Below are 15,418 nucleotides of genomic sequence, written 5' to 3'. Positions count from 1 at the left end.
ACTTCTTCCTCTTTTCTAGGAATTTCAGAATATTTTTTTTTTTTTTTTAAGATTTTATTTATTTATTCATGAGAGACAGAGAGAGAGAGAGAAGCAGAGGGAGAAGCAGGCTCCCAAGGAGCAGGGAGCCCGATGCGGGCCTCGATCCCAGGACCCTGGGATCATGACCTGAGCTGAAGGCAGACGCTTAACCATCTGAGCCACCCAGGCGCCCACCCCTAAATATATTTTTAAAACAAATTTGTGAGTGGTAACATGTGCTTCTTCATTAATAGATTAAATAGATAAAATAATAGATAAATAAATTAAATAAATAGGAGCAAGTGGCAAGTCTAAGGACTACCATAATTTCAAAGTTACGATGAACATGAGCAATATTTCAAGATCTCTGCAGCAACCATAATGGGACATGAATGCTGTGATTTCTACTTGGGACAATGACCTAAATGCCAAAGTTAATCATGGGAGGAGATGCTAAATTTCAGTTAGAGGTTAGTGAAAATAAAGATGAATTTCCGATCCACGTTTGCAGCCCCTCTGAATTCTGTCCATGGGTTTCGGAGCTCTGGGCTGCATTCTTTTGCCTCCAGATATTCAGTACAAACCATCCCCTGTGTGGGTAGAAGGTTTTGAATTTATCAAAGCACATTCACGCACAGTCATTTATTTAGTGGGACTTCCTGACCATCTTATGAAGTTGGAAGGTGCTATTAGACCCATTTTACAGGTGGGAACCTGGAGGATAAACGCTTAACTCACTTCTTTGAGGTTGCATGATGATAATGACCAAGCTGGAAATGGAACCAGGTCCCTAACTCCCGGCCCACTGCTGACTCTTTTATATTCAGCTCCCTTCCCGGGAAATGCTGTTTAATTACATTTTCACGAAGTTTTTTTTGTTTGTTTGTTCTTTAAAGGTTTTATTTATTTATTTGACAGAGAGAGAGAGCACGCACAGCAGAGGGAGAGGGAGAAGCAGACTCCCCACTGAGCAGGGAGCCTGATGCGGGACTCGATCCCAGGATCCCTGGATCATGACCTGAGCCAAAGGCAGACGCTTAACCGACTGAGCCGCCCAGTGCCCCATCTCGAAGTTCTATTTTGAGAGAATTCACAGCCTTTCTTTGAGCTCACCATCCTGTTTTGTCATCTCTCAGGACACCCGCAGAGCGGTCACATTGATTCCTGTGGCAGTTGGGCATCCAGGAGCTATGATTTACCTGTGAGCAGAGGTAGTCATTATCTTGTCAGTGGGAGAATGTCAATCGTACAAGGCGCTGGTCACCTCCCTTTGACCTTTGACAAGTCGGTCTCAGTTTCTCCTTTTGTAAAACAGGGTGATAAACTGCCCTCCCTTGGTTTGGGTGGAAGCTGTAAAGATTGGCTAAAATTATAACAGTAAGGAGGGGAGAGGAGGTGCTATGTCCATGGGAGGAATTGTCACCTGTGATGTTGTCATTGCCATGAGTTAGGGCTGAGCCTACCCACCCCCTGCCTTTAGAAGTCAAAGATACGGATCACGGGGGAGGGGAAAAAAAGAAGTCAAAGATCAATAAAAAGAACGATCCATAAACCCCAACTCTCTAACCTTATCACCCACTTTATTCATTTTGAGGAGTCTACACTCTGGACGAACTGAAGTATTACGGTGCCCTTGTGTCCCTAAACGTCCCCACCTCTGTACACTTAACTCATGCTCTGCCCACTGCCTGGATGGCCCTCTCCCATGCCTTACCCTGGGGGATGCCCATTATCCAGGTTCCAGCTTGCAGACTTCAGCTTCCTCCAGGGAGCCACCCCTGACCCTCCAGCAGAGGTTCAGTGTGCCAGCCCCATGCTCCCACTTTCTGATCGCCGTCTAACTGTTTGACTTCTTATCTGCCTGACTGCACTTCATACTGTGCATTCCCCGAGGTTGGAGACTATTATCTGTGTTGTTCCCTGCTTTTCCAGGGCTTAGTGCGTTTTGGTCTGAGCCTCACTTGCCTCATCTGCAAAGTGGGAATGAAACTTACCTTGCAGGGTATGCTGGCCACCTGTACTTTGCTGCCAAGCATCTTTTCCTCCTCCTTCCTGATAAGAGTACCCCAAACATCCTTTGGGAAACTAATCCCCTCCTATTATTTTTTTTTTAAAGATTTTATTTATTTTTTCATGAGAGACACAGAGAGAGAGATGCAGAGGGAGAAGCAGGCTCCCAAGGAGCAGAGAGCCCTATGCGGGACTCGATCCCAGGACCCTGGGATCATGACCTGAGCCGAAGGCAGACGCTTAACCATCTGAGCCACCCAGGCGCCCAATCCCCTCCTATTATTGTCTGTTCAGTGGCTGCTCAGCTCTGAGGAGGTTATCATTAGGGTTTTCTGTCACTTGCAACCCCACACACAAGGATTAAATGACGTAATGCATACAACTATAACTCAGCAAACATTCTTTGGACATCTAGTTTCTGGCCAGCCAGAGATGCAAAGTCACATATAGCCCACGGCCTTTGCAAAACCTAAGTGCCAAGCACACAGTAGGTGTTCATCAGATGTAATCTTTCCCCCTTTGCCACCCATGGGCCAGATGCATGGCCAGCTAGAAGATTCACAATAAATATTTACTGAATCAAATGATTTATCCAAAGCTTCCATTGGCCAAAGTCCAGAGGAGAGGCTCCCAGGAACCAGGAGTGTCAGACCGCAGGTAGCTGGTTTAGGGTGAAGCTGTTTGCTCAGCCAGGACCGGGCAGCCTCCTTTCTGCAGGGAGGAGTATCTGCTCCATGGCAAGTGGTGTGAGCCACCCAATCGCCAGACCCCGAACCAGGCTTCGGAAGCCCAGACCACTGCTGCTCCCTGGGGTGGGTGGGGGAGGGTAAAAACAAGACCCCCAAAGTGCAGGTTGTCTTGTTCATTTTGAAGTCAGGTATCCTTTGGGAATCTGAAGAAAGCTACAGGACCTCTCATGAAAGAAAAAAAAAAAGTGCATACAGTTGGCCATTCTGGGGTCCATGGATCCCGTGAAGCCAGGTGGTTACAGACTCCTGAGCAAGAAGAGCTGCAAGGTTTCTTCTCCATCTAAGATCCTATGAATCTGTTTCTTGGTTTGTTTTCACCTGGGAAAAGTTCCACTCCTCCACTGCAGGAATATGCCTGAATATCTTAGTCTGTTCGGGCTCCTAGAGCAGGGGGCCAGAGACAGAGGGCTTAGGCAAAACAGGAAGGTATTTCCCCCAGTTCTGGGGGCTGGAAGCCCAAGATCAGGGGCCAGCACACGGGTTCTGGTGAGCACCCCCGTCTGGGTTAAGATGCCCATTGTTGTCCCACCTTGCACACAGGAGAGGACAAGGGTGCTCGCTGGGGTCCCTCTTATTAGGGCACTAATCCCATTCGGGAGGGCTCCACCCTCATGACCTAGTCACCTCCCACAGGGCCCCCTCCAAACACCACCACCCTGGGGGGTAGCATTTCAACATGTGAATTTGGGGGGACACATTCAGCCCATACCAATGCCCTTGGGAGAGTCCAACTCCCTTTTGGAAAACTCCTCCCCCAGAGGAGCCGCGGGCCTCATGGTAGGTGGCCTAGTCTTCCCGAAGGGAAGAGAGAAGCTACGCAAGGTGCTGGCGGGGATTCGCATCCACACAGAGGGGCTGGCTGCAGCTGCCAGTAAAAAGTGGGCTGAGAGGAGGGGAGAGGGCTGGGGGGCGTGTGGAGAGGGGGTGACGGCCAGTGACCTCAGAGGCTCCTCACCCCCTCCGTGTCCCTGGATGTGGGATCTGAGTGCCTTTCCTGCTCCCAAAGGCTGCTCCAAGGACACGGCCCGTGATGGTGACGGAGCTCTACAGGTAAGGCCTCTGCAGGAAGTTTTAACGTGCAGGTGGGTGGGTCGGGGATCCACTCGTGCAGGTGGGCGGGGCGGGGATCCACTCGTGCAGGTGGGCGGGGCGGGGATCCACTCGTGCAGGTGGGCGGGGCGGGGATCCACTCGTGCAGGTGGGCGGGGCGGGGATCCACTCGTCTGATGGCGCCGAAGAGAGATCTCACCGCTAAGTTGCCTTCTCCTCACCTGCAGTGGCCTGCCTCGTCTTTGGTCCCTCCCGCCCTCTGGGAACAGGGACCAGGTTCAGATGACACCTGGGAAGCTCCCGAAGGGGGCCCCACGGTGCAGGTTAGGGTTACTTGGTGAAACCTCGATGCATCCGTCCAGAGAGGCGAGAGGCGTTACTGGACGGCGCAGGGCGGCCCCCGGCTGAGGCCACCTGCATCCCCTCCCTGTGAGGGTGGTCCCTGCTCCCGGCAGACACCTGGCATTCTTGGGACCGGCTGCTGATGCCATCGCTGAGGGGAGCAAAGGTCGCTCAGGGGAGGCGGCCACCAGAGGCGGGGGAGGGCGGTGACGGAGCCGCACCGCAGCCTGGCCCCCCGTGGCCTCCCCACCCTCAAAGCCCGATCTGATCTTCACCTCCTCCTGCGGCCGCCCGCCCGTGGACCGTCCCCAGCACGCGGCGAGCACTCGATGCCATCCGGCCCAAGTCGTTTATTGAGATCGCAGGTTCAGGCTTTCTCGGCAGCAGGTACACGGGTCTATTTTTACCGTTTACGGCAAGCTCTGGCAGGCCGGGTTCCAAGCTAAACAGAGGGGTGGAACTATGAGCTAGGGCTCTTGTCCAGCAGCTTTCAGTTTTCACGTAAGGACTGCAGGGCACGCCACACCCTAAACCACACACCCAGTGGCGCCCCGTGAGGTTCCTGCTCCCCTAAACAGGCAGGCCCGCCAATGACTCGTGGGTGGACGAGGGGGGCACCTCTGAGCTCTGCCCTGCCCAGCACAGAAGTGGGAGGCGTGTGGAGCCAGGGCGACTCGTGGTCGGGCTGGACATGCCTGGTCATGCTCTCTCCCAGCCCGCGGTTGTGGGCGACATTCAGCTGCTGGCGAGGAGACCAGGCTCCCTGGTGAGTCGGGCTGTGACCACCATGGCCTTGGCCAGGCAACCTGGTGAGCCCCCACCCTGGCCGAGGGGCTAGGTGGCGGCCTCCACATCTTCTGAAGAGAATTAGACGCGGGGAAACAATTCGCGTCATTAGGGCAGGACCAGGTGGCTGGCCCTTCTGCTTCAGACACTACCCCAAAAAGCCTGGTGACGGAGGAAGACCCCATGTCTCTGGGTTTCAACCACACACAAACCGGTCATGGAAGTTTGAAAGAGATTTATTTAAAAACAGAACAAAAAAGAAGCTTTGGTATTTCAAAACCCAACAATCATCAATCACTAGAAAGTTAAATACCTCCCCTAAAGGCCAGAAGTACAAAAGCACAGATCTTCCCAGGCTCATGATAAGAGACAACGTGCGAACCCGGGGATGAGCCGAGACCCGCGCCCTCCGCACAGGCGGGGCGGCGTCGGTCGGAGATCACCTCCACGACTCACTGTCTCAAGGGGATGCGAAAGCCGTCCAGCCAAATCTCAACAATAAATTAAAAATTCAGTCGAGAAAGAACACATTAAATTAGGAATAGAACACAATTTTTCCTAAACAAGTCTTTCCAAAAGAGGGTCTATATCCTGGGACAGAAGAAGGGGGGGGGGAAGCAGAAGGAGTGAGTTCAATTTCAAGTATTTTCCATCTAGGTTCATTTTATTGAGTCGAAAGCTTACAAGAAGTCCACTGGCCCTCCCCTCCCGCTCCCTGATGCCGACTCCTGAACATCCACACGCGCTCTGCGTCACTGGTGTCCCCAACAAGGCACAAAAGGGTGGGTGCTTTCAAAGGCTCCCTTGTTCGTGCAGCAGGACTGTCAGTGCTGGGTGTCTTGTGCAGACGGGGCTGAAAGCAGGGCTGTTGGTGCGCTCAGACACTGGGATCTTCCTGTTCAATTAACAGAACAAGTTGTTATTCTTCACCGCCAACCCCGTGGAAGCTACACGACTACCAGGGGGAGCAGGTGACAGAGATGACCCTGGTGGCCCCCCGCCCAGGCTCTGATCCAGCTCTGCAGGCGCTCCTGGCCCAGGGACGTGCGACAGCCACCATGGAGTCCGTGGCCAGGACACCTCCGCAGGCTGGCTCGGTGTTCACTGGGCTCTGCTCTGCCGCGGCCCAGCTCGAGCCCGAGGAAATGGAGGGACAGGGGGGTAGCACCCCAAACTTAGGGGTTTGGTTCCCCCTCCCGATCAGGTGGGTATATGCCAGAAGCCCACCAAGCAGCAGGGAAAAGCAGCTTGCCTACTTCACAGAGGCTGTCAGACCCACGCAATGCAAATTTAGCACCTGTTCTATTACAGCTCGGGAAGATTTCTTTCTCATCTGACTTTCCGTTTGTTCTTCAAGCTCGGAGCTCAGACCTGCTGCCCACCCTTCTCCCACTCCTTCAGGTTGAGTGCTACTTCTTCTCAACCTGGCCTCGGGCCAGAAACTAGAAACCAGAAGGCACGAAGCCCTCCGTGGAGGTAATGAGGCATCTCTCCTGAGTGGCCCAGGCTCCTTAACTGCTGAGAGCACAGATCGAGACCTAACGTATCTCCCCACTCACTAGTCCGACAAGAAGAGAGGACAGAAAGGGAAGCAAGCCCAGCTCCCTCCGAGGGACTTTCTCCTGTGACTGCCGATAATGGACTCCCTTCTGTTCCCTCTCCCGGGAAATCCTGGCAGCAAGAAAGCATAGAGGGCTGGGTGGGAGAGCAGACGAGGCGGCCTCCCCGAGGCTGAGCCTGATCCCCAAGACACATTCTAGCTGAGAGTCCCACAGTGGCCATGCTCAAAGTCACAGCTTCCTGGGGGCAAAGAGGTTTCAGGAAACAGGAGGGGAAGGATCGTGCCCTGCGCTGACAAGATGACCCCCTTAGCAGGCCCCCAGCAAGGGGCAGTGAACGGGCCCTCAGGGGTGAGGACAGGGATCCCCCGCTGCAGCTTAGACGGAGGCTCGGGTCAACGTAGAGGTTTGTTGCAATTATTTGTAAATGCTGAGATTTACTGGGGGAGGGAAGGGACTGTCCCTGGGAGGCCAGTAGACTCCGCTACCCACCACTGTCCCTTCCTACGGTCTCCTCTTAGAAGTCACTTTTTCATATCCTCTCTAAACACACTCACTCCTCTCTGTGTTGCGGGTGGAGGGTACTGGCTTAGAAGGGGACCCCAGTAGGACCCGGGCCCTCCCCTGTGCTGGTCTCAGGACAGAACACAAGGCCGGGGCTTTATACCTTACTCCTGAAGAGGGGCTTGGCCCCAGGCCCACAGTACTCGTTGTAGATGAGCTTGAAGAGGAAGAGGTGGAAGAGGGTGATGAGGGAGGCCACGCTGAACCAGAAGAGGAAGGGCAGCCCAGGGTCCTGCTGGGCCATGTGCTCATCGTGGGCCAGGATGGCCTTGAGGTGCAGCGTGTGGCGCAGGTCCTGCAGGTGCGTGAGGTCGGTGGAGATGTAGAGCAGCGGCGTGATGGGCTGCGTCACCATGACCGGGAAGGTGTGGCCCTGGGGCGCCGAGGTCAGCTCCACGGGCTCCTCCAGGCAGCCCGCCTCGCACGCGTAGATCTTGCCGGGCTGGCCGCGCGACTCCACGGACACGTGCAGGTACGGCTTGCCCTCGGGGTCCGCGAGCACGGCCAGGTCGATGTGGTCGTTCTTGTAGCGGATGCCGTGCAGGGCGTAGCTGTTGTGCAGCACGTCGGGGTCGGCCTGGAACTGCAGGTGGTTCTCGGTGAACTGCAGCCCCCCGAAGCTGAGCACCATGCCCTGCAGGATGCCTGGGGCGCCGACCCGCACCAGCCCCTTGCAGCCGCGCTTCTGCAAGGTCAGCCTCCACAGGTCGGAGAGCTGCAGGATCTGCTGGACGGAGGACAGGCGGCCCGGCCAGAGGTTCTCGGCGTGCATGGTGGCGTGGCCGCTGAAGCAGTGGTCTTCATAGTTGAGCGTCGACTCCATCTGCTCGCGCTCCCGGTGGCTCAGGCTGGGGCTGAGCAGGGGGGCTGGTGAACAGGAGAGCATGTAGTAGAGCGTCAGGTTCACGGTCAGGCCCGACGGGGTGTGGGCGTCCGTGATCTTCTTCATTTCCACACCTGTAACACCACAAAGGGTGCACGTTAAGGAGGAACGGCGTGGCGGGAGGCTGAGGTCAGGACATGAAGAGCGGCAGAGAACGCACCTTTGGCCCCTAGGGAGGCACAGGCACGCCAGATTCCCCTGAGGGGAGAAAGTCATTCTGCCTGGCTCCCTCACATGACCAACTTGACCCTGTGGGCCGGGAACCTAAAATCCTGTTCGAAGCGGGGCCTCCCGCCAGCGCCCAGAAGAACACAGACGGGGCCAGGACATGGTGGCAGCTGAAAAGTCCAGCCCTCTGCGTCCACAACACTGTCATCAGCGCCCTGGCCCGTCTCAGCCTGCTCCTTGCTAACATCTTGTTCTCCAGTCCTGTAGCTTTAAATAACATCTGAACACCCCATCTCCCAAATCTGTATGAATTCTAGACTCAAACAGCGAACCGCCCATTGGGTGTCTCCACCCGGATCCCCGACAGGCATTTTGAACCTGACTCTTCCAGCCCCAAGCCAATCCTTCCCCAGCTTATCTCCAGACACTTGCTCAAGCCTTCCCCACAAATTTAGAAGTCACCCTCAAATTCTCACAGCCCACGCCCAGTCCATGCAAAGTCCTGGTGGGACCACCTCCAAAAGTATCAGAAGCCGTCCCCTTCGGTCTCCGCGGTCACAACTCTGGTCCCAGCCACCCTCCTCTTTCACCTGGGCTCCTGCAAAATCCTCGTATGGGGTCTCCGTGTCCCGCTTTCATCCCCTCACAGTCTGTACTCTGCACACAGCAGCCAGAGGGAGCTTTAAAAATGTACAGCTGGGGCTGTCTCTGCTCTGTTGTCCATCCCACAGAGAATCAAAATCACCATCCTTCTCAAGGTCTACAAGGCCCTTTCAGGCTCTGGCGATCACCCCCCCCCCCCCTTGCTCAGCGACCCTGGCCTCAGCCACACCTCCTCCTGCCTCAGGGCCTCTGACCTGCCGGCTCCCTCCACATCATCACTCGGCTGGTTTCTTGCTATTCAGGTCTTGGCTAAGTGCTTCCTCCTCTGAGAGGCCTCCCTGACAACTGGAGCTAAACAGAAGCCCCACCCCACCCTTCCCCTCACCCCGTCACCCTCCAACACATACTTTTAACTTCACAGAACTTTTTATTCTCAAAAGTTATCTTGCTTATTCATTCAGATTTTCACTTTTCTAGTATCGTCTTCTTCCCGTCCAGAATTTGAGCAAGCACCATGAGAACAGGAAATTTGTTCTATTCACTTCTGTATCCCTCGTCTGGGGAGAACAGTCCCTAGCAAGATCCACTCAATACTTGCTGAGTGAATTAAACACACGTTGAGCAACTAAGTATAAGGATTTAGACAACAAGCACCCTGGAACCCGAAATCTCTCTCTCATCTAGAATAGGATTTCCTTTACTTGCAACAGTCAACGGGGGAAAGAAGTTTTCATTTGACCTGCCCATTCCAACTTGCTGGAGCAGAAGTTCCATTCCCTCCCAGCAAAAAGGTGCAGCCACTCTGGCCAAGGCACACTTCAGCCTAGCGAAAGTCCTGCCTTGGGGGTGCCTAGGACACATGACTCTTGATCTCGGGGTTGTGAGTTCAAGCCCCACGTTGGGCAGAGTTCACTTAAAATAAAATAAAATAAAAAGCCCATGCCTGTCACCAGCCAGACTGTGGGGAACTGAGAACAAGAATCTGGGGACGGCCAGGCCTCTCTCTGCCTGTTGATTTATCCTTTAAAAACTGACCCCCACATCCATTCTCCAAATCAGTTCTCATCTACAAGAACAAGTAACAGTAAGACCTGTCCTTCACACTCATTCTTTCATTAGACTCTCACAAAAGCCCACTGAGGTCAGTGCTACTGTTATTACTGAATACAAGCCCATGGGGATCAGTTAACTGGTCCAAGATCACACAGATACTAAGTGGTAGAGCAGAGAGTCAGCCCCAGGTCAATGGCCAAGCCCCGTGTAACCACCCCACTACTCCCCTTCAGTGTCACCTCCGTATACTCTAGCGGGGTATCTCCAGGGTGCACCGTGGACACCCTGGTGTAAGGTGTGGACTGTGGACCAGGAACTGGCCAGGCCTCACCTGGGCTGAAGAGCTGAGCCCAGAGGCGCTGGTGGTCCTGAAGTAGCTCAGCCGCTGGCATCTCCAAGAGCTCCAGCATTTCCTTTCGGGCCAAATCCTGGAGCACCTTGAGCTCCTTGGCTGCTTTGCTTTTGAGCACCTGGGGGCTAATGGGGCCTGAAACATGCACCACCCACAACACTGTCTCGTCCAGCTGTGTCTTGGGAGCCACTTGGAGCCGGTTCACTAGCTTCTTGGCGGCCACCACCACCAGGTGCACCAGCCCCGTGGGAAAAGGCGGGGACCGGCCTGAGTAGAGGAGGAACTGATGGTCTCCCACCTTCTCCAGGGTACTGGTGAAGGCTCTGGGGGCCGGGCCGGCAGTGGGCCCCACAGTCTGCAGCGCGGCCACCCGCTCCGTGGGATTGTTGAGCTGGATACGCTGCAGATAGACGTGGGGTCGGCCCCGGTGCGCCAGAAAGTCCTCTTGCAGCAGCACGCAGTCGCGGCTGGATCCTGTGACCAGGCCGGAGGCCGAGGCGGGCCCGGGGCCGGCGGCCGCAGGGCCGGGACCCGAGGTCCCCAGCTGCAGGCAACGCACTCGGCGCAGCAGCCCCTCACGCAGCAGCAGCACTGACTCCCCCGCTTCGGAGAGGGCACTGAGCGGGCGTAGCTGCACGAAGGGCACGAAGTCCGGCGCCACGGCGGGCTCTCGTTCTCCAGGAGTCACCCACAGCCGGTTGGCGGCCACGTCCAGTGCCAGGAAGCCGTTGGCCACCAGGGCCGGCACTCCGGGGCCCAGCGGGACAGCCTCGCCGCGCTCCCGTAGGCCGCGCCAGGCGCGGGTGGCCGCCTCCAGGCAGGCAGAGGGCTCGGCGGCGCCCGGCTCGCCGCGGGCCCAGGGCAGCAGGTGCAGGCCGCCCGCGGCCCGCCGCGCCCCGGAGCCGGCGAACCAGAGAAGCAGCAGCAAGAGGCCGAGCAGGCAGAGTAGGCGGCGGGCCCAGCTGCTCGACAGGAGTCCCGGCAGCCCCTTAAGCCGCTGCTGCAGCCACATCGGGCCGCCAGGCGCGGCGCGGGGGCGGCCGCCGGGCCCGCCGCCCAGCCCACCGGCCCGGCCGCCCGCGCCTCACTCCCCGGCCCGGACCGCGGCGCCCACTCCGGCCCCCGCCGCAGCCGCCGCAGCCGCAGCAGCCTCCGCCGCTTCCTCCTCCTTCTCGGTTGCCCCCGGCCGTCAAACAGCACCGGCCGTCAAGCGCTGCCGGGTCTTTTGCGACACGTGGGAAAGGAGGGGGCGGAGGGAAGAGGCAGGGGTGGGCCAGAGATAAGGGGGCGGAGCCACGACGACGACGCGGCGGGAGCCGCGGGGGCTGGACGGTCGGATCCCGGGCTGTTAGAGCGAAGTCCCAGGGAGGGCTGGGGTCTGGGGGAGGGGTGGGGGAGTGGAAGTATCCAACTCACTTGTAAAAAAAAATACTGAGCCAGCCAAACCGAACACGTGTTGGGCCCCCTTTGCTACTGATGGATTCAACAGCCCTAAGAGTGGGAAAAAAATAAAAAGGAAACTTTTCTGTAAAAATGACGATCCTCCCTGCAAAAAAATTTAGTATAGATAAGAAAGGAGGAAAGAAAAAAGAAAGAGAAAGAGAGAAAGAAAAAGAAAGAAAGAAAGAAAGAAAGAAAGAAAGAAAGAAAGAAAGAAAAAGAAAGACCACTGTAAACTAGACTTTTTAGGAAATATTTTGTTGACAACTCTTCCAGGCCTGTCTGGCTGCATGTACAGTATATGGAGACACGAATCCCACCCAGGACTGTCCATTTCTCTACCACACCAAGTCGTCTTCTTGATGTCACCCTGAGTTTTAACTTATTAAATGACATAAGACACTAAAGTCTCATTATTTGAAAATGCCTTTAAATTGTGAATCAAGCAAAAAAAAAATAAAAAATAAAAAATAATAAATTGTGAATCAATGCAAAAGAGAAATTTTGCTTTGTTTCTGGGGAAAAAATTCAATACGAGCACAGGGGCGGACAATGGGGCAATTGTTTCCATTTTGGTTTCAGGACATTCCAAAACCAGACAGTGCTTCCCAGTTGTTGAAAATTAAACGGTCATTTGAGGCGGCTTCCTGTGGGCTGAAAGCAGACAGTGGTATGTTTGCCGGGTTGGGGTGCCAGCATCCTGTGAGAAGGTACCTGTCCAGGTGATCCTACAGTGTGCTCACTTTTTTTTTTTCAAGGTTATTATCAAAGCATAAACACAATTTTTTAAATAGTTTATTTATTTTTTTAGTAATCTCTATACCCAACGTGGGGCATAAACTCCCTACCCTGAGATCAAGAGTCACATGCTCTCACCACGGAGCCAGCCAGGCACCCCCATAAATACACTTCTTAATTCCCACCTGGTTCACAAAACCCACAGAATATGTTCATGGAGGTGCAGGAATCCATGACCTACCGTTAGAAAGACAGGCTCTATCCAACCCCCTTGGGAAGGCAGAAGTCTTTGGGTGGCACAGTGTGGTGAGAACAAAGGACCAGTCTTGATTCTGACTGTGAAATGGGGATGACGAGAGAATCTGCCTCTCATGTTTTTGAGGAATAAATAAGTTAATGCAGGCAAGGAATGTAAGGTGCATGACACATAGTGAACGTTCAGTAAATGTAAACCCACATAATTATATTTGTTATTACAATCAACTGTGTAATAGACATATACCTTGGCTCACGTATGTGATGTTTCAGGGGGAGCAATTCCTAGAAGCAGATTCCTGGGTCAAAGGGAAGCTTCATTATTTGTGCTCTTCACTCCCTTGCCACTCTCCCTACCCTCCTCCGCCCCCCCCACCCCCACCCCCCAGCAGGGAATCACAGCCCAGGGTCAGCAACAGAGCCACAACAAAGCCAGGGGTCAAAAGTACAGAGGACCCTGGCCTCAGGCTCTCTGGGCTTTGAATCTTGGCCTTACCCCTTGCTAGCAAGTCAGCTGACTTCCCTGGGCCTCAGTTTCTCCATCCATAAAGTGGGGATTATAAAAGAGAGTAGGTTTACTCTCAGACTTCAGTGACACAGGCATGTGATACATTTAGCCATTCACCATCTTTACCCATTAAGAGTCCTAAGGACCTGAAGGGTGACGTCGTCCCCTCTCCCGACCCCAGTTATTCTGTTCCTCTCCCTAAACACAACCACCGCTATTTTCCATTCACAGACATTGTAGCATATAATGTACACTTGTATCTCTCTATTTTCACTTAACGGAACAGCTTGGAAATCCTATCATTATTGTTATTAAAGGGGCTAAGTGCCAGTGGGACTAGCTGAGGGCCGGCGGGCAGCTGGATGTGGCAGAGGCCAGCACCCTTCCCTGGCTCAGGCTCAGCAAAGGAAATGGATAAAAGAAGGAAAGTGAGAAAAGCACCCCCACCCCTTGGCACCAGACAACTGCCCTCCGGGCCAGCCATCCTTTCTGCAGCTTCCCAGGAAACCAGAGTCCTGCACCTTTAACTATTCACAACACGTGCAGCACGTATCAGCAGTAACATCTGGGCAGCAGACACGGCTGATTAAGGAGACAGGCTCTCCTTCTGGATGAAGTTTGGACCAGGTTCAAGTTCCAGCAATTTGGCAAAGGGAGCAGGAAAGAGATACGGAAGGAATGGAGGGCAGGCTTCGCCCGGGTGAATCCTTTCTCCAGGGAAGGCCAGCATCCTCCCGGATGGATTGCCTCTCCTGAGTTACACTGACTCTGGGCACGTGGACCACGGGAACCCCAAGGCCCAAGGATTTTTTCTGTCCACAGTACCTGACCATAGAGGTTCTCCTTGGATCCCAGCAAACGGAAAGTTCGAGTGGGTTCTAAAGCTGCTTCCCTTACCGTGCTCCTACATCAGCTGTGTGATGTCGAGCAGGTTGCTTCGCTTCTCTGGGCCTCAGTTTCCTTATTTCACAAATAGGGGCAATACTGCCCAACTCACAGGGCTGTTGTGAACATAGAGTGAGAAAGAGCTTTGGAAAATTGAGCCAGCCAACATATGCTCATTCTCCACCCCTCTGCTCATCCCTCCATTTCCTTCTCGAAGGATCTGGAATTTCAATCTGCATCCTCCTGAATTCAAAAACATCCGGTGGATTCTGGCACCAAATCCTGTCTCCAGCTGCAGAAACTCCCCACCCTGGGTCCCAGTTAGGAGACAGAAGACCTGGATTGCACTCAACGCCTCTTCACTTTACTTGCCTTGTGACCTTGAGCTTGCTGCTGGGTCCCTCTGAGCTCACTTCTACCATCTGTACAGAGTAAATCTCAGTACAATGAGATGATCGCCAACATTCCCAGGGATTCTACCTATCTTCTAAAAATGACATATGTTGGTTTTGTTTGGATTGTACAAATAGGATATATTAATTGCAAAAAAAGTGTAAAAACAATGAAAAATATAAATAAAATAAAACTACCAGGAAATAATATGTGCAATATATAATACATAATTATAGATATATACAATCCCACAACCTGGAAATAATCACTGCAAACATTTGCCTGTCATTTGCTTTTAGCATGTCTCAATTGTATCCACGAGAGGATATTTTTTACTGAGTGGGGTCATAGTGTATGTCTTTGTTTTCCACTCAGCAAATTGGTAGAGGATTTCCCTTGCTGAAACAGTCTGATTTCTCTTTTCCCCAGCACCTAGGCATGGCCTATTATTCTGCACTGTTCATTAACTCTTATGACACGACCTCTCCCTCCACCCTTTGCCCCCCAGGGGTTGGGGGAAGGGAGCCCCTGCCCACCCAGAGTTGCACCCACCACCCATGCCTCTGGAGCCGAATCTGCTGGAAGGAGGCTCCCAGATCTGTCGGAGGGCCTCTTCCAAGGAAGGGAGGATGCTTTTCTTTTCCCAGAGTTGGATGCCCCTAGCTGACTTCTGCTTTAGGAGCCCTTGTTCTAAGAAACCCTTGAGCTGTTTGTTGGGCTTTGAAGACCCACCTTGGTGAAAAGCCACTACCCTTCCTTCCTTCCTTGCTTTCTTTCTTTCATTCATTCACTTACTTAACAGGGCGACCTCAAGAGCAAGACCTTCCTTGGCTCAGAGGTTCTGTTTGCCACCCAGGGACAAAAAGGCGGATGAAGTGATTTCCTTTTTTGGTAGATGGTGATGCACTTTCTGCATTTCCAGCAGCCCGGAGGATCTCGCCAGGGAGATGGATGCCTCTGAACTCCCTGAACAACCCCCCCCCCCGCCCCCCACTCCCACCCACCGTGTCTAGCGGTGGAGAAGCCCGGGGAGAAGGGCGGGAGGAGGACCGGCCGGCG

At 54.0% G+C, this 15,418-nt stretch overlaps 1 protein-coding gene across 1 annotated transcript; it reads right to left on the bottom strand.

Moving 5' to 3' along the window:
• Positions 1-5,179: 5,179 nt before the first annotated feature.
• On the bottom strand, positions 5,180-11,152 carry KIAA2013 (KIAA2013 ortholog). The gene is made up of 3 exons (XM_032393464.1): positions 10,120-11,152; positions 7,185-8,038; positions 5,180-5,853 (listed from the first exon to the last, which is right to left on the bottom strand). The coding sequence occupies exons 1-3, from the start codon at positions 11,150-11,152 to the stop codon at positions 5,836-5,838; spliced, it is 1,905 nt and encodes a 634-aa protein (XP_032249355.1). The 3' UTR covers positions 5,180-5,835.
• Between the last annotated feature and the right edge of the window lie 4,266 nt (positions 11,153-15,418).

The sequence above is a fragment of the Phoca vitulina genome, unplaced genomic scaffold, assembly GCF_004348235.1.
Source record: "Phoca vitulina isolate PV1807 unplaced genomic scaffold, GSC_HSeal_1.0 scaffold2, whole genome shotgun sequence".
Taxonomy (NCBI): domain Eukaryota; kingdom Metazoa; phylum Chordata; class Mammalia; order Carnivora; family Phocidae; genus Phoca; species Phoca vitulina.
The sequence above is the reverse complement of the archived record's forward strand: the minus strand, read 5'-3'. Positions and strand labels throughout refer to the sequence as shown.